This window comes from Falco peregrinus, chromosome 5, assembly GCF_023634155.1.
Source record: "Falco peregrinus isolate bFalPer1 chromosome 5, bFalPer1.pri, whole genome shotgun sequence".
NCBI classification, from domain to species: domain Eukaryota; kingdom Metazoa; phylum Chordata; class Aves; order Falconiformes; family Falconidae; genus Falco; species Falco peregrinus.
Genome location: NC_073725.1, coordinates 70,052,250 through 70,077,455, shown reverse-complemented (window position 1 = coordinate 70,077,455; position 25,206 = coordinate 70,052,250). Strand labels below are relative to the sequence as shown.

Genomic DNA, 25,206 nt, shown 5'->3' with positions numbered 1-25,206 from the left:
CCTTACAAAGAGATGCCAACTATGATCATTGCATGGGTTCTCCCGCCATCTGATGTGGTGTGGGTTATGAGCACTATGGCTGCGTGTTCAAAAAAACTCAGGTTATTAGAGAACAGCCAAAGCATCAACTGCTGCCACAGAAATCCTTTTGGTAGGAAAATTTAAATAAAATAGGGAAGAATACTTAAGTATTTCAGGAAGGCAATGATGAAGGAATGACACGCTCATCAGAGGATGAATGGTATTCTGCAAATAGGAAAGGAAGTAACCTTCTATTTGTTACTAACCTAAGAAAGGACCCTTTCAATAAACATATGGAAGCATTAAAAGAAGAAAATCCATTATTTTGTAACTTTGAAGCTTGTATTGAGTTACATTTCATCCTTTCAAAATTTGCTTGTTATCTGCCAAGACTGTTCTTCAGTGTTTCTGGCTTCTATGCCAGACCAAATGAACAGAGAATGGAGTAAATTAACTGCCTAAGAGTTAGAACATAGAGCTTGCCCACTGACTTTAGCATACTATACAACAACAAGTACTTTTCATTAATTTATTATTGGCAAACCAGCAAATAGGTAGGAACAGATGAAAATATGCATCATTTTATCTAAAATTTAGAATGCAGAGCTTAACTGAGAGTGCATGTGCTCTCACCATATAATATCCAAAGGTGCTTCAATTTCATTATTCCAGAAAAAATATCTTTCAGTGAATCCGAGGTATGGAGTTCATGCTTTACACAGACCTGCTCAATGATTCATTAGCAAAACAGACGTTACATATTGTCTCTAAAGGTTACAGCACAGTATTTATTTAACAGCAGAATGCAACAGTTTCTCTAAAAAGAAGACTGCATACATCAAAATCAAACTTACACAGATACAAAACAAAGCCCTTGAAACGGAATACCTGATAGAAGGAGAAACTTTCAATATATTAATCAGTCAAATTAATTAGAAAAAATGGCTTGGAAGGAAGGAAAGTTCAGGAAGTAACAGTATTCTGTGCAGTAAACACAGATTTTTACAAAAATGACAGAGTCATCTTAAAATGAATCTCTTAATTTAAAACACCCACTGGCAACAACAACAAAAAAAACCCATTCCACTTGGATTTCCATCGTATTATGATGCCAAGTGTCTTATTTACAAGTCAAGGGAGAAAACCTTCAAGCTTATGAGCAAGTAGCACCCACCTCCTTTACTCTTTTCATACGAAAAGAGTTCGGATGAATGCGTATTGGTGCAGCGATGGGGTAGGCAAAGGCAACGGGGTCCCAAACCAGAAACTGGGGGGGGGGGGGGGGCTCTCTGCTTTAGTGGGGCAGCCCAGGCGAACAGCTCCAGACCTCTTATTGCCAGTGAAGCCAAATAAATTTTTGGCAGTTATTAAAAAAAAAATTTAAAAATCATGCCTGTTGATATGTAATCAAGCTATCGGCATGGCTTTAGTGTTGCAAACTCTGAATGCCCCGATTAAGGGAGAATTTCTGGACTAGAGCATCACGGTGCTGTCTGGGGGTGGTGAGGAAGGGATCTGGAATTGCAGCGTAATACAAGCAATGAAGAACCAACAGAGACCAGAGGTGTGCAGGGATAAATATTCCCCTTTTAGGAGGAGAGGCAAAAACAAAGTCACCTTTGAAAAGCAAGAATATGCTTTCATAATCCAAGCACCTGAGCTCTTCTAGCTCCCACTGTCCCTTTATTGCTTCTGGAGGTCAGTATGTTATATAGCTTTTGGTTTCTTTGTTTGCTAAAAAACAACAAAGCAACATACAATGATTTTCGGAGCTATTAATAAAAATCACACCTGAACTCTTTTAAACAAACCACAGTACTTAAGTTACTCCTGAGCTGTCAATGTTTGCAATGTATAACATTGTTAAAAATATGAAAAACTGGCAAAATGCACCCCCCCATAAAAAAAAAAGGAAAAAATAAAAAAAGAGAAAGGCTTTTTCCAGCTGTAACATCTGTGAAGTCTAACTAGCTGACAAGTGCTTCTGATGAAACATGCTTGCCAGAACACTACATAAGAGGAGGAGGGACTTTATGGAGGAGGGAACGCAAGCTATTTTTCTCCTTCCCTCACCCACAAAATGCACAATACCATTTGCAAACAACAAAGAAACACCACAGCATCCTGATAACATGCAACAGGAGGTGACTTCACAGGCCGACGCCGTCATGCATAGTTATCTCTGGGTGGTTACCTGCGGGAGTATAACAGGAGCACATGCTATCCCAGCAAAAGATTCTGGAAAATGTAGGTCCCTTTCCCATTCATCCGTTTCTGTGTTGTACACCTGCACAATGCTCGTAACATTGTTCAGATGCCAATTGTACCCTCCTACGATATAAATCTTTTTTTCTAGTAAACAACAGCCAGCTTCTGACTGACCTGCACGCATCGGGCTCACCGTTGTCCATTGGTCTGTTTCAGGCACATAATATTCCACAGCCAAAACATCGAAACAACGGTCAACGTGGTCCATGCGGCCTCCCAGAGCGTAAATCCTATTATTTGCGCTGACCATGGCATGCAGAACTCTGGGTTCATTCATCGGGGTTTTAAACTCCCACTGATCCACAGCAGGGTCGTAACAGTGCAGGGCTTTTTTGTCTTCTACTGAAATGCCATACCCACCTGATATGTACAATTTGTCCCCTACCGTGGCTCCAGCGTGCCCCCACGTCCTGCGTTTCAGGGAGCACACGTAAGTCCACTCGTTATTTTTGGGGCAATACTTCTCTACGGAGGCCAAGCTCCCTGACCGGTTCCTCCCACCCGTGGCATACACCATGCCGTGGAGGACATTGAGCTGGAACTGGATCCTGCTCTCCTGCATGGCCTGGATGCGCAGCCACTGGTTCAGGTGCGGATCGTAACGGTAGCAGATATCCACAGCTCCCTCGCCGCTCCGGTACTGCAGGTGCTGCCCTCCTACGACGTAGACAAAGTTGTCAAGCACGGCCACACAAGAATGGCTGCTGCCCACCTCCATTTCCGTCAACTCCTTAAACTGGCGCACGCTGGCGTCCGGCAGGTAGTAGACTTTGCAGCTCACAGTGCGGTCGTTGTCGGTGTAGGGAGTGCCACCAAAGGTGATGAGGGACAGGACGTCTGAGCGGATGGTGGTCCGAGGGGATTGCATCTCGTGCTGGCGAAAGGGCAGGATCTGGTAATTGAACGCCTCCAGCAAATACTGCCGGCACAAGACGTCTTCCACCATGATGTCCAAGGTCTGGACGCTGTCCACCAGCTCCGAGGACTTCATCAGTGGGAAGCGGATGTGGCAGAGGACCTGGCTGGCATTGGCGCGGCGGGTTGGGTCATACTGCAGCCAGCGGACGGCAGCACGGAAGAGGTCTATTTCACTGCAGCTTTTCAGCTTATTGCTCTGCAAGAAGAAAACGAGGCGCTCCAGTGGCAGGTGGAGGAAATCCTCTTCCTCAGAGATCTGGAGGAAATGCCTAAAAGTGAATGCATCTACTGATTCCTTCAAGGATGCGAGGCTAAAGGTGGTGGCCATCTGTCCAATATTGAGACATGTTTCTACGCTCATGGCAGACTTCAGAAATTCTTCGCAGAGCTCCACGACAGGCACCATCTGGAGGAAAACAGCAGCTCCCAGCACATCCTGGATACAGTCAAGATCAAGAGTCACTTCAGCACTGTATGCAAAGTCTATTATGTGTTTCAGTCCTTTTGCAGATACACCTTTCAGTTCGATCACATCTTGGCTGGCTTCTCTCATCCCACCTGTGAACATTGCCCTGGAGGTCAAGAACACAAACAAAAAATTTCCCCCTTTTTAAATACATGTAAAATGACAGATCACTTCAGAATTTTATTTTTTTAAAACATACTGATTCTTTTAGGGAAGATGGGGAAGGGGGGGAATAAGTCAAGGCTAAATCTCTAAAAGCCACGAGAAATTTGAGCGTGCAATTACTTACATAAAGCATGCAGAAACAGTGCACTGAGAAGTAACATTCAGAGCTATCAGAAAGTTAAATTTTTCAATCCCGTTGGCAGCATAAGTAAGAGAGGACCACAAGCTTCAAGAAGTCAGCAGAGCTACCAGAGCATGGAGTGTAGTACACCGGACACCAACAAACCCATGATATTCAACAACCAAAGGATACTACAGGACCTGTACCAGCAGAGATTAGTAACCATACCCTAAAGTACGCAGTATTTGTGAGCACAAAAAATACACCTCCGAAGACACCTGTGTTTAGGAGGCCATCAATCCTCTGAGCTTGCCTGCAGCTCTGCCTTTAGGCACAGATTTCAGTTGGTCTGTGATATCGCGGGCTAGCTATGAAATGGCTTCAATATTGCATATGCAACACATCTTAGGAACAGCTTTGGTAATCACAACAGAACCTGCCCTCCAAGGTTCATTCCCAACGCCTTAAGAAAATAGGAGTTGCAGCCACTTTAGAAAACCTCTGTCATGTTGCAGTACGACGGCAGGGGGCTAACAGGCAATTAAAAAAAAAAATATTTTGTTACAGCACAGCTGCAAGCACACCAGTTGACCAGGCCACGCAGAGATTAGGCCCTAGATCACCTCCTTGGGAGGCTTCTAAATTCCACAGGAAGCACATACCACGCCAAGGACTGTGCGCAGACATCTCGTAAACCACTCTTCTAGAGCGGTGCTGTGTTTCCCAGCTACAAGGCCTGTAGGCGTGATGGGGACATAACTGCACATTTGGGTTTTTTTATACATTTACATTAAATTTCAGCAGTTTTTGTTATATATGGGTAGCTCAGGGGCAAAGGTTTGTGCTCTGTGTAGTCTTCAACAAGCGGTAGCAGAGCAGTTCTGGGGAAGCCAAAGTCAAAACAGGTTGCTGGAAAAACTGCGAGACGGAGTTTCGCCATTCACTGCCACCGTACGCACATCACAGCAAGGCTACAGCCCGCCATACAAAAGACCTTTCAAACTGCTGGAAGCTGCCTGCACATTTTGGGTTGGTTTTTCCACCATCGATAACCTACTCTTTTCCATCAGAAAGGTGAATTCATCGTGAAGGCACGTAGGGCTGCCTTAGGAAGCTGCAGTGACTTTAAGGTGCAAGTTAGTCAGAGAGAAATAAAAAAAAAAAAAATGCTGAACAGACCCTGCTCTTCTGCATCAACACAGGAATAAAGGAATATCTTGGGAACAGTGTCGAAAGACAAGAATTCCAAGTTTCCTGTCCAAACCAGGCTAGAAAACCTGCTGCCGCCCAGCATAAACCCAAGAAATCCTGAATGACCTAAATAAGGAAGTATCTGCATATGGAAATCAGCTTTCTGTAACCGAGTGACCAGCAATACTGTTCACAATTATTTGTCCATGTAGCAGATGAGAGCATTCTGCTAAAACCCCCTTGCATATCCCATGTCACAGAACAGCATGCTGCCCTGATCCCCTGCCCCAGAGGATATGCAGACGTACATGTACTCATGCATTAGCTACACAGAGCTGAACATGCATAAGGAAAGAAAAGCATTATTGTTGCCATGATGAAGACAAATCATCAAACAAAATGCAATTCCTTTAAAAAGTGTTATGGTTCTAAAATGCTGATTATATAAATGCCTCAATTTCACTCTCTTCCCTCCCCCCTTCTGCATAAAACCAGAGTATTTTCAAAAGCTAGATTATTCTGCCATTGTTCCCCAGGACAACCTTCCTTAGCATCACAGAAGTTATAACAAGAAACCTACTCAGCAATTATGTTTCAACAGTGAAAACACACTAGCAGTGGCACTGCATACAGCATTTATGAATACAAATAGTGCTATTAGCATTTGGTGGGAGATCAGCTCCATCATTAATTGCATGCCTGTTAGGGAGAGTGATAAGCTTGGAAGGTTTATGTTACCAAAGGGATAGAGAAGGGAACAGCCTAGAAAATGTGTAGGTAAGACAGGTGCCACCAGAGCAGCTGAAGAAATGGGTGAAGGGATACAAGAGATATGCCAAGGGACACTGGTTACCTGCTCAGCAAACCAGTCTGCTCTGGTAAGGAACCTACACATCAAGGGATCGCAAACCCTGCTGAAGAGCCCTTCACCCTGACTTGCTACGACCTGCGGTCCAGAACAACACCCAGGTCAAGTTCTCTGTTATTTCGAACCTTCCCTATACCCACTGCCTCCAGCATGGGCCTCACTTGACACTGCTGCTGGCACCACCAGAAAAAAATCCCTAACTCAAAAGTCATTCCAAGCCAGAGAACCATTACAAAAGAGTTTGACAGAGGCAAGGTGGATGAATACATATTTTCGCTTACGACTGAATTTCCTGCTCTGCAAATGGCTCACTCTGCATTAATTTACTGGGAAATCTCATCCCCGTGCTTCACTTTTCTACCCACACAAGACGGGACAATTCTCCCCTACCTACCAGAAGCCTGGGGAACACACACACAAACCGCTTCATACTCCTCAGGCTGAGAACCGTGAGCACTGGAGACAGATCAGTAGTATTTAAAGATAACAGGAGTGTATTTACAATGGGCACCATCCTTCAATGGGATGACTCATTTCAGAGTCCTGCTGCCACTTCGCAATCAGCTCAAATAGCTCCAGGGCAAAAGCCTGTTTCCTTCAACAGGCAGAGCACCTACTGAGGCCGCCAAGGTGGGTTCAAGACCTGAGCTTGAACTTGGGTCTTGGCCCAGCTGCTGTAGTCGAACAAACTTCATCTGCGTGTAGAGGGACAGACTCTGAGCCTCTACGTGCCTGCAGGTAACCCCACCGACATCAGTGGGGCAAACCATACCTCCAAGGGGCTGTGCATGGGTGTGATTTCAGGGAGTGGTGGGAAGGCTGGGGTAGGGGAGGATGGGGAAACAGAAAATCAATGGGAAAGGTAAAAATGCCTGCTTCCCTGTCAGATTCTCACCTGAAATAGTCACTGCAGGCAGCCAAGACAACTTTATGAACCTGAAACACTTCATTATTTATAGTGAGGATGACATCAAGCAGCTGAGCCTGAGCTCGGAGCGAGGCCAGTCCCTGCAGTAGAGTGGTGCTGTGGCCAGGAGCAGAGAACGTGCATTTCAGGGTGCTGTTCTTGTCAGCCATGCTAAAAACAGAACAAGAGAGACAGGCTGGTTTTAAATTAAAACAATATGTGGTATACCTACAAAGCATGCTGGGGAAGACACTGTAACATGAAGCAGTTTGAACGCAAATTCCCAGCTCAATCGCCACACAGAACATCATGACATCAGTACCTCGTATTCCCTTCTCCCAGTACAAGAGAGACTTCCAAATTTTTAAATTATACTCTCGCATTACTGACAACCCGTCACGCCACAGCACACGTGGGCTTCAGAGACCCTCCAAACATCAGCTAGCGGGGCCAAAGCCTCCAACGAACATCGGTGTCCCCACACTACAACTACCCCAGAGTCCACCCTGACCTTGACTTCAACCACGAGACTGGATCACAGTTGCTTATTCTTCTCACCACCTATTCTGCCTGCAGCTGTTAGATACTCTGCACCGTCCAGGGACAGCCCTGCTAGCCCTATTTGATCCTTTCCTTATGCCTGACCCTCATGAGAAGAGCAACAGCAAAATATTACATAGCACTAGCTGCTCTAAATAACGTCAGCTGTTTGAACTACACTGTAAACAGTCCCCTCCCAGTGTAAATATTTCCTTGGTTTTCCCAATGCCTCTCACACATGTTCCCCAGCGCAGAGAGCATCATTCTTAGATTCACTTGGCCTCAGATGCACTTGTCAGCGAGAACGCTGCATTTGGAGGTGAACATCAGCAGTTATCTCTGCACAAGTGGAAAAGACTATTAGATGCTCTGTGCTCCTCTGAAAATAACTGCAATTATGCTGCAGGTTTCCTGAGCAAGGCGACAGCGGATCAGCACACCCTGTCCACCAAACAGGGACCGCTCACACCATCAGAAGCATGAAATCCTAAATTCCTTTGCAAATTTAATCCAATTCTGAACTACTTTTCAGGATCAAGATCTGGGTCCTTCTGGGAAGAAAACACACATAAGGACCACTCTTCAGGATGGGGTTTATATTTTCAGAAGCATCCTGCTATTTGGTCTTTGTATTTTAAAAATATTTTATGGAAGCGTAACATTTAAAAAATCCCAAGCAGATCATACCGAATCTGGAAAGCTGCATTACTTGCTCCCAAGGCCACAGTGGGAGAGTGCACTTAGTACTGTACTTAAAGAGTAGTATTATTATTTAGGTAGAATATATGAACACAGCCAAAAAAAAAGCAGTACAGAGACTAGCTACCCATGTGCTAGGGGCTGCATAATCCCATCATTTGCTAACAACTGTCCCTAAGAGTTTACTACCTAAACAACAAGAGCCACACACAATGGGTGAAAAAAGTAGGCAAGGTCAGAGAAGAGTCAGGGAGATGGGATAACAAAAAAGGGGATGTAAACAATCCTCAAACAATAAGGAACAATGGACAGGACCTGCTACTTGCCTAACTTATCGGACTGCAATTTCCTGCAAGCTTTACAGAAGAGGCGAGTTAAGGGAAATCTGCGATGTTCATCAGAGCACTGAGAGGGCAGCCGCTTTATGTGAGTAGCTTTAGAGCTCTTTGGGATGCTGCAGGATGCAGATATCAAATCTTTGCAATCCGTTTCAAAACTCCTCAGCCCTGGGAACATGCCTCAATATTCATACAAGTTCCTACTGGGATGACTGATACCAGTCAGCTGTGCTTCTTGTAGCAGAGATCTGAAATTTCTACCTTAAAGTCAAAGCGTACTAAAAAATCTTAGTTCAGAGAGTGGAGTCCAAACTCCAACATCCTTCCTATAATAAAAAGGATTAGCAAAAAGTCAGTTGATGACAAGACCTTTATCCATTACTCCGCGAGCCAAGAAACGTCTCTCTGCTCCAGCTCTTCCCATGGCGAAAAAGGAAGGAGATTGGAGGGAAGGAGTGCATGAATATTCATCATGTCAAACTCATTTTACTCTCCTCTCTGGAACAATGGCTTGGATTTGCTGGACTCGAAAGGAGGAAACACTGAGCATAAGCAAGGAAATGGATCTTGCCTCTGAACACAGTATCACTCACCAAGCAAACCCATTTTGCTTCACACTGGACAGGTAACATACACACACAGACAGCTCTGGCAGCTCATCTGGGAGATGGCAACTCCTAGATTTACCGTAACTTCATTTAGATGCGATCTCCTGCAGGATTCTTCTCATGGGAATTTCCTTCAGCATTTTTTTCATACCAATTTTAAAATATTCCTTTTTCCAGCCTAAGGGCTTACCCATATAGAATCGCTTTCACTCTATCCACAACCCTTCCAGTGCGGGTCCCTCTTCAAACAACCTTTACCCGAACAAATATTCCTCTTTTTTTCCTTTTTCTCAATTAACTTTTACAGTCATTGTTAATAACCAGAGTGTAAGTTTAAAGTAGATGGACGACTGAATCTGGGCGGGTAGATATTTCTGTGCTGGAATAAACGTGTTTGCATGTGCAATTCATTTCAACAGGCAATTGTGAACAGCCACCTCAGAAAAACTCCCTGTACTAGTTCCTTTGTCTATTTACAGGTATAGAATAAAAGGATCCAATGATTACACAATCCTCCAAAGGCTGGGGGGGGCCGACAAAACAAAACAAAACTAAATACTAAGAGAAGCATTAATAATGTCCCGTTTTCTTCAGTCTGGAAGCAAAGAATTTTTAGAACATACAAGCTGGAAGCATAATAAAATCCACACAAAGCATGAGAAATCAAGAGGTTTTACAAAAAAACAAAGCGGGAGGAGGAGAGGTAAGAAAACAACAACAAACACTGTTTGCACCGCATTTAATAAAAAAGGATTTGTAATAAAAGCAGGCTTGGCTCAAACCAGGCTGCTGTGGCACAGGGTGCAGTGGCGTGCATCACATCACACGGCCTTGCTTTCCTCTCCTTGCACTGCATTAGGAATAGAGGAAGAAGAGAGGCAGCAGCTGGATGTCAAGACTAAAAAAAAAAAAAAAGAAAAAAAAATAAAGCACAAAAGGAAGCCTTGAACATCTGAAAGTGCCTTTGTGAAGCTGTCCCTATCTTGAGATCTGAATATGCCCTGTACTTGTTGCTTAACAATCTGTTACAGAAGAAACAGCCTTGCAGACAAACTTCGGGAGAGTTGCATCCCCTCCTCAGCAGTTCAGAACATGCCTTCAAGATAAAAGCCTTTCATCACACAACAGTGAGAAAGTGTTTATTCTGCTCCTTCCCCCCTTCCCTTGCTGATGGAGGGAGGGCTGGAGAGCCTCTGGTATTTTCCTCAGTTTTTCGTCTTTGTCCTCAAAAGGACGGCACTGTGTGAAGTACTTCCCCCACCACAGGGGTCTGCAGAGGCTTCTGTGGCCGGAGCGACCTTCGGCGGGGGCTGAGCGTGCTGGCTTGGAGCGGGGTCAAGCGTGTCTGGCTGCACCCCATCAAATTTATCCTTTGAAAAAAAAAAAAAGTAAAACAAAACCCATGTCAGGCAGCACCTCCACTGCACATCCCACAGGCTTCGCAGTGATCTGCAAGGGGATCTGCAAGTGTTTACATGATCGTAACATGAATATATTGGTATAAAGGTGACTTCACAGCAACAGAAATCCCACTTTCCATATGGAAATCACCGTAGTGGTGAAAGGCATCTTTATATTCATGGAACTGCACCCATCGTACGAATGGTGGGGGCAGCTGGAACTCAAGAGACACGCTGATTCCAAAGGGCAATCCATTCTGGGCAGCAGCCTCAAAGGCTGCTAACATCACCGGTACCCCGCTTTTCAAAAAGGGACTGCCAGGGAACGAGTAATGGGATTGAGGATTTGTCTCCAAGCCACTGCTCTGAAGCCAGATTGCTTTCAATCCTCTCCAGTCTCCGCAGGATAAAGCTCAGCATGGTGTATGTGACCGTAGCTTGGAGAAAATCAGCCCAAAACCGTACACATGTCGCAGGCTTGCAAAAATGTTAAAGCAAAGGGTTAAGGGAGTGGTTCCAGCCAGCAGGCAGCCAGGGAAAGCAAACAAGCCCAGAAATTCTGCTTCTGCTGCTGCACCTATTGCAGGAGCTTGGCCATGTGCTCATCCTCACCCCAAGCACGCTGACCACATCCTTAGCTGACATGTTTCTGAGCAAGGGCTGCTTGATCTTTGACCAGAAACAGATGCAGCGAGGAGGCATCTGATCGCAGGGCTGGACACCCAAGAGGCCTCTAAAACGGATGGGCTGAGAGACATTTAAGGGCCATACTTCAAGGAACAGTTCAGATGGGGCACAAAGAACACCCCAAAGAACAACCGTCCCCTGGCTCTGCCTCCTTGATTCTCCACAACATCACGTGTTATCCAAGATGCGTTTCAAGCTAATGAATCATTTTTACCAAATCTGTACTGATGATTAAAAACATCAAAGCTGGAATTAAAGGCTTACCAAGCATGAGTTCGTATTTCAGCATGTTTGCAACTACTGCACAAGTACAAATGGAGAGAATTATACCACGCCAGATTATAACATTTCACTGATTGAATTAAATAAGAAAAATCTCTTGCTACACAGCTGCCTGTCGTCTTCTTTTATAACACAGCCCTCCTTGGAAGGAGGGGTAGTTCAGTGCTAGCCAGGCTGGCTCTCCATCCCAGTTCAGCATCCTTGCTAATATCCACCCACATTTTCCCACTCTCTGGGCAGGTGGTGCTCGGTAATTTTTCATACAGGAGAAACTCAAGGAGGTTGGCAAGATTTCTAAGCAGGGCAAACTTCCAACAGCCAGCCTCTACAGTAAACACAAGCTCTAAAGGTAGGACCCCGCGGGGCATGGCTGGGGTACAAAAAAGGAGGGAGGAAAAGCAGCAGCATGTGTGTGTGTTCGCATGCATCAAGTACGGAGTGCCACAGCTTTTCTGTGGATAAACAAAGGACTTGGGATTGCAAAATAGCCAGCGAGGCACCTCCGGAGCACTCAAGCCTGCAAGAAATTTTTTATGGCAAGAGCAGCAGAACTAACATACAGCTGAAGAGTAACTTTATTTAGAACATAGGGTATGAATATTAAGGACCTTCTTTGAGAACCTTTGAAAGGCAGCATTATAGATATTTTAATAATGCAAATCATTTAATGCCTTTAGTTTCATGCCTAAGTAAAAAACACATTCAGATTCTGATTTTTAAACTACAATTAAGACACTTAAAATCAAAACAAAAGTCAAACTCCCTCAGATAAGTCACTGGTAGCCATGGTTACTGTAATATTTCAGATCCTGAGGCTTTATATCACATGCCCAAATGATGAAAATAAGTTTTCAGCACCTCACACTAACAAATGTTACATTAGGGCAAAAAAGGCTAAACCCTTTCCTGTAGATTTGCTGTCTCATGGGCTCTTGTTGGGACTTTCGGACAACGCTCCCGTGGCCTTTGCACCCCCTTACAAAAAGACATCAAGAGGTTTCCTTGAAGTTTGGGTGCAAGAAAGATGAGATGCTCCCAGGCAATGAGACTTAAAAATACCTGCCCTGTTAACCTACTTACATTCCCAGCAGCAAGCAAGACCGTCACCAGCACCCCATCAGAAACAACGTTTACCATGGTTTCCCTGTCCAAATTAGCAACAACAATAAGCACTTAATGATCAGCAACTAATTAAATATTAACACAGGGAATGAAGGGGATGTTTTGCAGAGAAACATAATCATCCTTCGGAAAGATATACAAGCAAAATCATTTAATCGATTTCTTTGTTCCCCTTTCCACCTCCTTCCCTTAATTTCTTATTTCTCTCCTCGGCCTCCACGCATTTTCCTCTCCTGACACCCCCTCTTTTATCAAAGGCAATAAATACAAGTAGAAAGCCTGAGACTAATATCTCTATTTAAAAGTGACTAGCGATTTGGACTGCTCAAATAAGATATTATAAATGGGTCTGAGTTAGAGAAGGTGAAAAAAATGGTCTTCTGTAAAATGCCTGAAGTTGAATAGTAAAGTTTGAAAAGTCTCGCCTTTTGTCTTTTACACTTTGAGTCCCAAAACAAAAGGAAAGTTAACATTTGATAAAGGGAGAACAAGTAACATTCATTACTTAAAAAAAAAGAACAAAGCCCAACAAACCAAGCTCTTTTTTTAATTTGTGTTACAGCGACCCAACAGGCTTGTCATGCTCACAAAGAGGGAACTGAGGGCTCAAGAAATGGACTGCCCGATGCTGGGTTGGGACCAGGCACTGCTGGGCTCCCACGCTCTCCACTGCTGGACAACCCACGCCTGATTCAGCCTTGCATTTAGTGAAACCAGCAGCTAAAGACATTTCACAGGTGGCAAGAGGTACCTTCATGTTTCATTTTTAAGTGCTTTCTGAATGAGGTCCTACTGATCTTATTTGCTTATCTGCACCCCACTTCTCCCAGGTTGGAACCAAGGAAAACCTATAACCCAAAGGTAAGGCAGCAAGTTGAAGCAAGAGGCTTTTTTTTTTATTATTATTTTTTTGTCCCCTGAGAAGTCCTAGACACATTTCCAAATCCGTGTTTTTCTTTTTTTCCTGAGCTGGACTCACACAGGGCCCAGCGGACACGGACACACACACAAATACATGCTGCTCCCAGGCTTCAATCAGTAGGTTGTTCGGAAGCCAGAGGAGGTGGGATTTTGGTTTCTGCTAAAAGCACTAATAAAACTGGATGGCTGTCAGAAGCTGGCTGGCCTGGTAAAATGGAGCACTGGAGCAACAAAAAAAGTGGAGGGTGAAATACCTGAACACATTAAACTCTGTGCAACCTCATGGAGTATCAACGTAAGGGACTGGTCAGTACACGCCGTACCCAGGACAAACTGGGGGGGGCGGGAATGGACACACACCAACAATAAAAAATAAAAAGAACGAGATTCTTAAAAACGCTTCTGTCACAGAGCCAGCGTCATCTTTATGCTGGTGCAAGGACAAATGGGAAAAGTAGCATGGTCCTCTCTGTTCAGCACCCTAAGCAGCCAATGCAGCTCTCAGGTAAGGGACCCGTGAGTCCAAATTTGCACACTGGTAGCATCAAGATATTGGAGGGAAACAAAGTGTCAGGCTGAGAAGATCATTTATTTACCAGGATCTGCCATTTCTCTTCTCTCTGCCCATATACAGAGCTACTGCAGGGGACCTTGTCCTGTACAGGGATTTTCCTGGGGCACCCTCAGTCCTGCCCCAAACCTCCTCCAGCAGCAGAGAGGATGGAGCAGGCGACGGCGACACACATCACCCAGCACTAACACCACCCTGCCTTTCCACCACCTCAACCCGTATTTTTACAATAACCAAGAACGGGAAGATACTACTTCACCACCCCAAACTTTATCCTTATTATATTCTTGTCAGCCCCAAGCCTAATCCCACTGAGCCAGGAACAAACTGAGCAAATATAAAAATCACTCTAAGCATATAAATTACTCTGACAGCCACAGGCAGTATCACAGCAATGAAAAAGTCAGCTGCTCTCTTGCTCCCGAGCTCAGCCAGCCACACAAGGACCCCCAGACGGATGGTGGATTTTACACCACGTAAAATTAGCCTGTGTATCCACAGTACATGGCTAAGTACAGGCTCTTTATACACTCGATACTCCTGCTGACAGCGCTGCGTTAAACAGTTCCATGTTCCCCCCACCACATTGCCCTTACAGTCAAACCCTGCCAACCCCCGGCTCTGGAAAAAGGAAAACTACAGCAAAGTTGTATCCAGAAAAAGAAGAAAAAACCAAAACAAAACAAAACACAGGCAAAAAGCAGAATCCTCCTTTTACAACACACCACCAGAGTCGTTCTAGCAGGCAGAAGCGGTGGTGGGTGTTTTCTGCCGCCATCCCTGCGCACCTCCCAGCAGCACCCGTGGCAGAGCTGCTGTGCAAAGGCCGAGAGGCACCTAGTGGTGTGGGGAAGCACGGCAGAGCCACCAAGGCCACCCCAAAAGGAACACTCAGCCCAGCCCCAAGCACTTGTTTGCTGCTGGCCTTCTAGATACCACCCCGCTCCACCATCATGTTTTCACCTTTGGAAACAGAGCAAAGCTGATTCGTGGCACAGCTACCGCCACTTTTCGTCCAAAAAAGTCTCAGCTTCCTGGCTCGTCACAGGTCAGCAACACCTGGGTCCTGTTCCCGCTGAGGACAGCCCATTTCAGCTCCACTAGCAGTTCCCAGCAGGGCAGAAAGTTCCCCCCACCAAGCAAATCACTCTGCTACCTTCTCCCACACAACCATACCGGGCTCTTTGCTCCACACTCGGAAGAAACTTCAAAAAACTTCAAAATCAGACTACAAGGTACTTGTTTGTCTCAGCCTGTTTCTGCGGCACTCGATTGCATCGTCTGGGCAGTGTTGCAATAAAAACGACAGGACTAGTTAAATGCAGAGTAGGTACTACAGCGTGCAGTGAGCAACAGCACACCTTTCCTCTCCCTGCACCTCCACCCTCCAGATTATTGCCTCAGAGCTGCTAGGGATCTCAAGCAAAAGCAACGTAAAATGATGAAACAGCAGACAACAGAAGAAAAACCCACCATCCCTTTAATGCAAACTAAAGAAAACATCTTTTCTCGCAGATGCGAGCAGCTGTCTCAGCACCTGGCATCGTAACACCAATTCCAATTCAGTTCCAGGATCAAATCCTCTTACTGACGCAGCTGTTTGTAGCCTGTTTCCCTCATTACCTAAATCCTCTGCACTTACCTCCTGACAGGCTTGCGCCCATCCTAAACATCATTATGTTTCCCGGCTCCTTGGGCAGTTCAGTTCTGCACAGGCTTCGTGCCACCCTCACTGGATCACCTGAACAGAATAACCCAAGACCACCAGAAGTGCAACAACGGCTTCTCTAAAAGGTCACTGACTTCTGTGCAAGTTCAGCATTTATCTTCCATGTAAATGCCAAATTGGAAAAGACGCCTTAGCCACTGTCCCTTGATGCAAGGCTTTTCCTTACAAAGCACTTAATGCTACACAACACTTGGAGGTAAGACAGGAACCTTTAAAGAATCACTTAAGTTTACTTTTGCTCTAAATAAAGCCTCCAGCTCATAAGTCTCCCAACATTGAAAAAGAAAGCAGCAGTTATTTTTACAGTGATTCAATTAGAGTGTAAACATTTACACCACGTCTACCAGATCTAACAACTAAATCTGTTTTCAAATTGCCATGTGGCAGTGTATAGAGCATAGAAACCACACAAAACTAAACTTCAAACAGTTTCAAAAGGAGTGGGGGGTGAATCTAAAAGGCTGAAGCTATGTAAGATTACAGAAACACAAAGGCAAGGCAGAGTCACAGCCCTTATCATTATCTTCCCCCAACGTGGTTTTACTCCATCCTCCTGCAAGTTTTCTCTCTCTCCCACCGTTTTCTTCAGAAGCAATAAGGTTAGGGGAGTTCAGGTCGACTTTCTCTTGATGTGAACACAGACATATGTACTTTGAGATAAGGAAGACCTGCAGGTCTCCTTTGCCCATTCATTCTGGTTTTGACAGGTGGGACCGCTTTCAGCAAACACGCCAGTGTGTAACAATACTGGGGAGGTTTTTGAAAAGTGTTTCTACAACCTGGCTGCCTTCCTTGCTTCGACAGATTATTCCCAATTTGAGAGACATGCAGCTCTCCTCAACAACTCGTCTGGACACCTTTATTCCTGCTTAAAGGTCTGCACGATAACATCCTCTCTAGCATCTGAGATGATTTTCCTAGATCTTCGTCACCCTGCTTTGTACAATCCTGCCTCACCACCACTGCAGCAGAGTTCACACACCTCACTAAAAAGTCTAAAGCACAGGGCGCTTCTCTTACCAAGGGTACCAATGGATTTCACCATTTCCTCTGTATTTGCTTGTTCACTAATCAAAAAGCATATATTCAGGAGCAGCACAGTATTACAGAGTGAGCCTCAGCATGATACGGAGGGCTGAGTAAAATATGAAACCCATTTGTAACTCATGAAATTCTATCCATTGAGGAAGAAAGAGGAAGGGAAACAAACAAAAGGCAGGCAAGTTTGTTTCAAAATGGAAGATATGGGCCATTTGCTTTTCAACACACAGCAACAGCCTTATCTCATGCCATCAGTGTGTCAAAAGCCTTTTGTCCATCCCATCTTGCATAGCAGGTTCCTTATCAAATGAAAGCACAGGATCCCCAGCAGACAAGTTAATTTTCTTGCTTTGGGGAAGCCAGCATACTTACGGGTAACAAGCATCAGCCATGCAGTAGCAATTCCAAAGATGGAAATTCTGTCCGTGCTGTTTGAGTAACAGTGCACCACCGAAATGGCATGCGTGTAACAGCAAGAGAGGACTTTGTCCTTTTGCCTTAGAGAGTAAATACTCAGTAAATGCAAAGAAGTCAGAAGTGGAAGCACCTAACAAGGAATCAGTGTTGAAAGGGAATGCCCTTCTAATTCTTCTTGCTCTAGAGAGACTATGTGGCACGTCCAATGCTCCCCATCAGGTTTTCCCCTCGGATATTCCAATAAACACATCCTTTAAAACAGAAGACTAACGACCAACAAGAAACAGTATCCAAACTTCAAGGGGCTTTACTTTAAAATTTACAAAGAAAATAAACATGCAGCGATAGGGAGCATGACGGAGCTACAGCTCAGGGAACAAAACGGCTGCAGCTTCAGCCTGGGTGATTTATCACAGCCCTGAAACAAATTACTTCCATTTCTCACTGCTACACACCCAGAACCAAGAAACTCTGGAGCGGCAAGCGAGCAGCCCTCCTGACACCCGTGTGAAAGAAGCGCTGCCGTTCCTGTTCTGAGAGGGAAGAAAAAAGAGGTGCAGAGAGATAAAATGAAATGCCCCAGGGAACACAGCATAGAGTTTACACAAGGGGTCATTAGAGGAAAATAATAATTAAAAAAGTATATATATATATATATATACACACGCCGTGGTTTAACACCACAGTATATAAGGTGAGAATTCAGACAGGCTTCGCCAGTGCTGAACAATGACAGCGAGAGCTCTCCCTTTCCGACATACAGGGTGGTTATTTCAGGAGCAAACGCAGAGTTACGATGAGGACAAACGATGCTTTGAAGCCAAGTCACAGGTTGACAGCAATGACACCCAAGAGACAGACAACACAACTTTCTGAAGTGTCCAACAGGGCAACTTTTGGATGAGGAAAGACAGGGAAGCCCTGGGAATGGAGAACCCCCCCGAAGCGGCACCCCTACAGCCACCCGCCGCCACAAGACCCCTCCAGGTACCTCCGACCCCGCGCTGCCCTGGAAGGCCAAGTCACACCCCGGGACCACCACCAGTGACCCAGGGAGGAGGCTGGGGCTGGGGGGTGCGATGGAATGGGCCTGAAACACCAAAACCTTGGGGCGCCCCTGTAACCCCAAAAGGGGTGTCCACAAACCCCCCCAGCCGCTGGCGCCGCAGCCTGCCCAAGCGGGGTCGGGGTGTGCTTCACAATATTCTCCGTAGAGCTTCCCTCAAACCTCAGCTTTCCTCCTCATCAGCTCCACCTGGGAAAGCCTGGTTACTAATTACCGGCGTTACCTTTCAGAGGGCGCTCAGCCGCCGGGCCCTGCTCAGCGCACCTGCTCAGCGCACCCCCTCAGCACCCCGGGCCGGCCTCCCGCCTCGCCGGGACCCCCGGGCAGCCGCAACACCGAACATAAAGGGAAAATAACTGAACAGAGGGGCGCTTGCCGGCGCTGGAGGAAGGCGAGGAGGCGCCGCGGCCGCCACCGGGCCCAGCCGGCCCCCGCCCGCCACCGCGGCCCAGCCGGGCCGGGCCCCCGCGCTCCGCCCCGCCGCCCGCCCGCGAACCCCCGGCCTAGGCCGCGCCCGGGCCCCGCTCACCTGCTCGGCCGCTCCGCGGTGAATTCGGCCCCGCCGGACTCCGCCATCTTCGCTGCGCCGCCGGGCCCCGAGCTGGGAGGCGGCGGGAGCCGCCGCGTTAAAGGCGCAGGAGCGAGCGGGGCCCGCGGCGGGCGGCAGGGACCGGGGAGCGGCTCCGCTCCCGCCGGGCCTGGCGCCGCCCCGCCGCCACCGGGGACTGTCACCGCCCCGCCGGTGAGGGGGCCCGGGGGCTGTCGCTGCCCCACGGCTGAGGGGACCCAGGGGGCTGGCACCCCCTCATGGCTGAGGGGGCCCTGGGGTGTCTGTCACCCCCCTCGTGGCTGAGGGGGCCCTGGGGTGTCTGTCACCCCCCTCGTGGCTGAGGTGGCCCTGGGGTGTCTGTCACCCCCCTCGTGGCTGAGGTGGCCCTGGGGTGTCTGTCATCCCCCTCGTGGCTGAGGGGGCCCTGGGGTCTGTCATCCCCCTCGTGGCTGAAGGGGCCCTGGGGGGTCTGTCACTGCCCCACAGCTGAGGGGGCCTGGGGGCTGTCACCATGAAGCCCGGGGGACTGTCACCTCCCCATGGCCAGAGGGTCGCTGAGGGCTGTCACTGCTCAGTGGCTGAGAGGACTTGGGGGTCTGTCCCAATCCCTCAGCTGACGGGTCCCAAGGGCTGTCACCGCCCCACAGCTGCAGAGGTCTGGGGGGGGTCTGTCACTGCTCCACAGCTAAGGGGTCCCATGGGTCTGTCACCACCCCACGGGCCTCCTCATGCCAGCACCTTCCAGCCGACCACCATCCAAGGGCAGCCGCCGGCCCCTGCCCGCAGCCAGCACCCCAGCGCTCCACGCTTGCCTTCGGCATTTCACGTGCGACTCAAAATGTCTCCTGCAGGGACCATCCTGTGTGCAACCAGCCCGGGACTGCGGGGACAACCCTGCTCCCCATCGTCCTGGGGGCGCCACCTCCCACCAAACCACCTGGATGATTATGGACCAGGATTTTATTGCCATAAGTGCTTTGTGCAAGAGCAACAGTACCCTCCAGAGGGTGCAGTCTTGTCGTTGGAGATCGCAACGCTCCCGCTGCACAGTCTTGGTGCCAAAGATGCCTTTGCCGCCCCGCGTCCCCACACATGGTCGGCATCAGAGTCGCTCCTGGCTCTTCCCAAAACAACCGGGAGAGACAAGGCCAAGCGTCGCAGGGTCCATGTAATTTTTAAAGCCGGCACGCATCTGGAGAGAGCGGATGGTCTAGAGGGCATTCCAGTCGTCAGTGGAAATCAGGAAATTATTCATAGCGGTGGCTCTGCCAACGACCGGGGGTAAATTTCTTTGATTTCCCATGCCTTGGTGTCCACATCTGTATAAGGGAAAGGGGGAATTCATACATGAGAATAAACGCACTTGGAAAGCCGTGAAAATACTCTTTCAAGTCAGCCTGATGAAAACTTCATGTTCTGGAGCCCTCTGCTTCAAGGAGAGCAATCTGTTTCAGAGGCGAAGCTGTGTATTTTTCTTATTTAAATCTTCTAAATCTGCTGGAGCATTAAAAATATTTGGCATTTCCACAGCACATTTCATTCCCAGCTCCAAATGCGTTTTACAGACATTCATTAATTAAGCCTTGTAAAACCTTTGGGAGAAAAGGAAGCAGTACTTATTAATTTGCTATTTGTATTGCTGCAGCGCATGGAGACCCCAGCCAGGACCTCGGGGCCCTGTTATTTTAGACCTGACCTACACAGAAGAGGAGATGTCAGCGCATCGAGGAACGGGGAGAGCAAGAGGAGATGAGAGGCAGCGGATGAACGTTAACGCCGTAAGTCATCAGCACAGCCCGCAGCAGTCCATCCCCGATGTTTCACCACCATGCCCTTTCTGCCGGGCAGTGCTGCCCGCACGACGGAGCCGCAGAAGCGAGCGTGGCCCCCACCCCAGCTCTCCCCCCCACCTTGACCACTGCTCTGTGCATTTGGCTGGTGTTTCAGGGCTCCTGCCCCTCCTTTCCAGTGCCTCGCACTTGTCCTGCTTCCTCAGACACCAGCTCTGCTTCATTTGATACCTTCCACACTCTCCTGGGGCTGCTTTCTGTCGCTTTAGCTTTGTGGCATGCCCCGCTCTTTAAAACGTTTAAAATAAATGCTTTCCCTTTATTATTTTTAGGTCTATATAGATATTTTAAGTGCATCTATTTCAGTTCAGTAAATGCATGGTAATAAAGCAGCCCTGCTGACAGCTAGCCCAGCCAGGCTGCCCGCTTGCTGTGGACCTCTCTGTCCCAGGTGGGTCAGTGGATGGGAGCTGTGAACGTTACACCTCTGCTTCCCCTGCAGGAAAAACCAGGCTGTGCTGCATGCTGTAAATGCCTTTCACATGTTCCCCAGACCCCAGTTAAATTGAACCCCAGAAGGTCTCTCAAAGCATGAAAAATGCATTTGCAAGATGCTGGAAAGGAGATGTATTCCATAACTACTCTGGTGACCAGGCGTGCTGACTTTTGTCATGTGGAGAAGGAACCAAAAGGGGGTATTTCTTGTTATTTCATACTGCTGATGGGATTTTATCTCTGGCAGCAAATCCAGGAACTTTTTAGTTACCATTATTGTTTGATTTTATGGGCCATTTGATATTTATTTTTATTTCTATTCATTATTTGTTGAGTGCACTTAGCCCCTTCCCCAAGGAGCCTGCCTTATATCTAAGGTGATTTTTACGACCAGTGTTAGCACAGCATCTGAGCAACTTGCACAACTTTAATATATTTATCTGGCGCACACAGTTTATCAAGGCAGTCCTGGTATTCCTACTGTGGAAAGCGGTGGTCTGCCTGTAAAATCACAGATCTAACTTACTAGGTTAAAAAAAAAAGAAATAATAAACTCCAAAGTATTTACATTTTTCTTTCTTCATTTTAAGCCATCAGGATGTATTTGAGTCATATTTTCACTTCTCCCCCCCCCCCCCCCCCCCCCCCCCCCAAAACATGAGGTCTATCAATGTACCTTTTACTGCAAGCCAAGCTCTCGCATATCACCACGACTCCCACAGCTGGGGCTTTAAAATCTGCGGCCAACACTGTGAGACTAATGACAAAATCATGAGCTGGCAGCACTGCCTTTTCCTCCGACCTTTTCGTTTCATCCTGCAAACGCTCAGAAACAGGAATTCCTCGCAGCTCTATCGGTCCACGCAGTTTGTGTTGGGTGGAGGAGGCAGACAGCTGGCTGCAACGAGCTTTTTTTTTCCCCATTCTTGCTAGATTTTCCCCAGCACAACAAAGACTCTCCGTTCCCTTATTTGCTATTGTTATGGAGGAGTCTGCGAGTGACCTCCCTCTTGCTCACTGCCTCCGCACAGCATCAGCAACCCATACTGCTCCATCCTCTGCTTGTCATGCATGTCTGGAGGGTGCTGTGGGCTTTTTCAGTGCCTGTGCCTCTGGCTGGTTTTATTCCCTTTTGATTTCTGGTAGGACAGCTCTCTGCTAATCCCCGTGTAATCCCGGCAAGCGTGTGAGCCCAGGGAGGCATCGAGCATGCGGGCTGGGGTGTGTCTGCGTGTGCTGGCAGAGCCAGGGCTCTCCGGGAAGGATGGGCCATGGCATTGCATGCACTGGTCCTTCTCCCTCCCTTTTATTTTGCCCCATCAGGATATCCTGCCTGCATCTCCCCATGGTCATGTTCAGAGCTTGGATGTGTTTTACCTCCCTGAGGCGTTGTCCTGGGAGGCTGGTGAAGGTAAGACACCCTCTTCCCCACCTTGCAACACCACCTCTGCCAGTTGCCACCACAGATAACTCCACACAGATAACTGTAGGCTCCCACCCATCCCAGGGCACAGAGCAGCCCTGCAGGTCCCCGATCTCCTGCTGCAGAGTCGAACTGACACAGCAGCTGCTGCTGAGGCTCCGGCACAACACACCAGCTGAGCACCATCCTTGCCGGGATGGAAACAATGGCTCCAGGCAGTGTTACCCAGACCCTGGAAGCAGTGGTTCCATCTCATCCTGCGCAGATACTGCGCGGCATGTGCTGGGAGGCACAGGCATTGCTGTGCCTTGCACTGAAGAGTGAGCAGGAGGAGCAGGCGTGAGCAGGCAGCAGACAGCAGAGCCACGTGGGGTCTGCCTTGGGGGAAGGCTGCACACCTTCTTTTATGAATCTTGGGCTTCTTCCACGCCCACGCATGGCAAGGCGAGCTGACGCACGCGGCACCCGCGGGAGCCGGCTCCCACACCAGCTGGAGGCGTTGGCTGTCCCCAGCACTGTTCGGCACTGGTGCAAGGCCGCGATCCAGCAAATCCCCTCTGCACGTGCTGCAGTGTTAAGTACAACGTGTCGTCCCCCGTGAAATCAGTGGGATGGCTCCAGCGCCTGAGGTGAGCAGGTGCTGCACCCGCGCCGCCGCATCGGTGCTTAAGGGAGCCCGATTCCCATCCATCCAGCCAAACCACAACCATACATCCCTGCTTTCCCTGACCAGCTTGGCTGTGCTCCTCACCTGGCAGAAGAACACACAGCAGCGAAAATAAACACGGAGGGAAGCGAAGCCCCTCATGGCCCAGCGAGCGAAGTCTGCGTTCCAAGAAGTAATGAAGCCCAGGGAATGGAAAATGTATGTCACTTGGCGGTGGGCTGGATGTGTGCGAGTGCTCCGTGCCGGCTGCCGAGAGGGTGCTTCGCCTCCACACAGCACCACCACGGCACAGCAGCTGCGCCAGGTCCAGCCAGCGGCACCGCGCTGAACTCTGACATTTGAAGACGGAGAATAATTTGGCTTCATTAGCCTCCCCTTCCCCCCCGCCCCAAGCGGTCCCTCGAGCCAGGCTGGAATGTGCGTGGTAGGGACAGAACCAATCCCATTAGCACGAGGAGATTGTTTTTCGTTTGGTTTTGTTGTTGTTGAATCACCCGTGGCTCCGCTTCTTTGGGGTAGGTCATAGGAAGGTGGACAGGGAGAGGAAACCCATGGATGTGTTTTCCCGGGTGCCCATCCACAGCACCACGCTCCCCCGCCAGCCTGGCTGCCTGATTTCAGCAGCACCATGAGATTTCTATCTTTGAAGGCCACATGAGCTTTGCTGCTGGCTCCAGGATGGTGCCCGGCACAGTTTGAAGGAGCATTTGTAAGGGCAAGGGCTCAGCTCCCACACACAGCGTCGGGAAGGTGCTGCAAGCCAGCAGTGCTGCCAGAGCTCACTTGGAACCCCTGTCCAACTCTCCACCCTGCATCCTCATCCTCGCTCCGTCTCTGGATGAAGACTTACCTCCGTTGGGATTAAAGCTGAATTTACAGCTCTGTGTGTTGGTCAGGACAACACCAGATTGCAGACATGTGCTAGCAGGAGCCAGGCCAGGGGCAGCGAGAGGCAGCTGGAGCAGCTAGAAAATATCCTTTCCCCAGCTGAGATAACCCAGGCTCTTTTTTCCATCATCTTCAAAAGCCCTGCCCTGGCAGGTCCCAAACCCACTGTTTCACCCTGATTGTGACTCTCATGAAAGACCCTCATTCCTCCAACATGAGGCAAGAAGAAGAAACACCCCCCGGCTGCTTCGTGCCCAGCAGCATCTCCCTGGGCTGCCAGTGGGAAAGGGCGAAGGAGAGCAACAGGTTCAGACCCAGGTGAACCAACACCATGTCCACTCTGAATCTGGAGAAACTGGTCACAAAGCATAAAAGTGTGGGTTGGCGTGTCTGCACAAGGCAGGGACTTGTCGGAGTCCTGCTGTCCCAGTTTCTGGGTTTTCTGCCCTGTGCGGCATCCCTGGACCCCAATGCTCTTCCTAAGCAGAGACATCCCAGTGGGACACGGCACAGGGCTCCAGGCACCCGGCAGTGGGACAAGGAGCTGCGAGTGCTCCTGAAGTCATCTTCAGCACAGGAGAGCGCGATGAGAAATAGGGGCAAACGACACCATTGGGAGCAGACGGCAAGAGGGGAGGGAAATCCGTGCACAAATGCATTCGCCGCGTGGCCTGGCTCCTCAGCTGGAGTGTGCGAGCAGCGGTGGAGCCACGCCAGCTCCCAGCAGCTGAGATTTGAAGGGGGGTGGAGAAAGGAGGGGGCATTTTCTGGAGGTGAGAACAGCAGCCCAGCGCAGCCACAGAGCCAGCGGCGAGGGTCGGGGGCGCTGCCGACCCCAACCACAGCCAGCAAGACCCCCTGTGACCCTCAGCACCTGCTACCGGCACAGAGGCCAAGCGATGGCATCTCCTCAGCAGGGAGATGCTGCGGGGGTCCATGGTGGAGGTGTGGGGGGCAGCTTGCTGGCCTTCCCCCACTTTTTGAGGCCACTTCTTGCCGCAGCGTGGCTAACAGTCCCCACCTACCAGTCTGTGATTTCTTGCTGAC

At 48.5% G+C, this 25,206-nt stretch overlaps 2 protein-coding genes across 5 annotated transcripts; one reads left to right on the top strand and one right to left on the bottom strand.

The window, feature by feature from the left end:
* Window positions 1-795: 795 nt before the first annotated feature.
* On the bottom strand, window positions 796-19,102 carry KLHL26 (kelch like family member 26). Of its 3 annotated transcripts, none has more exons than XM_055804803.1 (3): window positions 18,876-19,102; window positions 6,914-7,096; window positions 796-3,779 (listed from the first exon to the last, which is right to left on the bottom strand). In XM_055804803.1, exons 1-3 carry the CDS (start codon window positions 18,920-18,922, stop codon window positions 2,198-2,200), a joined length of 1,812 nt encoding a protein of 603 aa, XP_055660778.1. In that variant the 5' UTR covers window positions 18,923-19,102; the 3' UTR covers window positions 796-2,197. The 3 variants fall into 3 exon arrangements, with proteins under 3 accessions (XP_055660778.1, XP_005235042.3, XP_055660779.1); XM_005234985.4 differs by lacking the exon at window positions 18,876-19,102 and adding an exon at window positions 17,236-17,847; XM_055804804.1 differs by lacking the exon at window positions 6,914-7,096.
* A 246-nt stretch (window positions 19,103-19,348) lies between these two features.
* Window positions 19,349-21,717, top strand: LOC114011468 (uncharacterized). 2 transcript variants are annotated; one of them, XM_027783192.2, is made up of 3 exons: window positions 19,349-20,177; window positions 20,542-20,674; window positions 21,189-21,717. In XM_027783192.2, exons 1-3 carry the CDS (start codon window positions 19,408-19,410, stop codon window positions 21,279-21,281), a joined length of 996 nt encoding a protein of 331 aa, XP_027638993.1. In that variant the 5' UTR covers window positions 19,349-19,407; the 3' UTR covers window positions 21,282-21,717. The 2 variants fall into 2 exon arrangements, with proteins under 2 accessions (XP_027638993.1, XP_027638992.2); XM_027783191.2 differs by having other exon boundaries at window positions 20,542-21,717.
* The last annotated feature ends 3,489 nt before the right edge of the window (window positions 21,718-25,206 follow it).

Coding starts and splice junctions, on each gene's coding strand:
- KLHL26 (XM_055804803.1), bottom strand. CDS start 18,922: ATGGCGGAGTCCGGCGGGGCCGAATTCACCGCGGAGCGGCCGAGCAG. Junction 7,097..18,875: donor ACCGCGGAGCGGCCGAGCAG/GTGAGCGGGGCC, acceptor TTCTGTTTTTAG/CATGGCTGACAAGAACAGCA. Junction 3,780..6,913: donor GCCTGCAGTGACTATTTCAG/GTGAGAATCTGA, acceptor CTTGACCTCCAG/GGCAATGTTCACAGGTGGGA.
- LOC114011468 (XM_027783191.2), top strand. CDS start 19,408: ATGAAGCCCGGGGGACTGTCACCTCCCCATGGCCAGAGGGTCGCTGAG. Junction 20,178..20,541: donor GGCTCTGCCAACGACCGGGG/GTAAATTTCTTT, acceptor GTATTGCTGCAG/CGCATGGAGACCCCAGCCAG.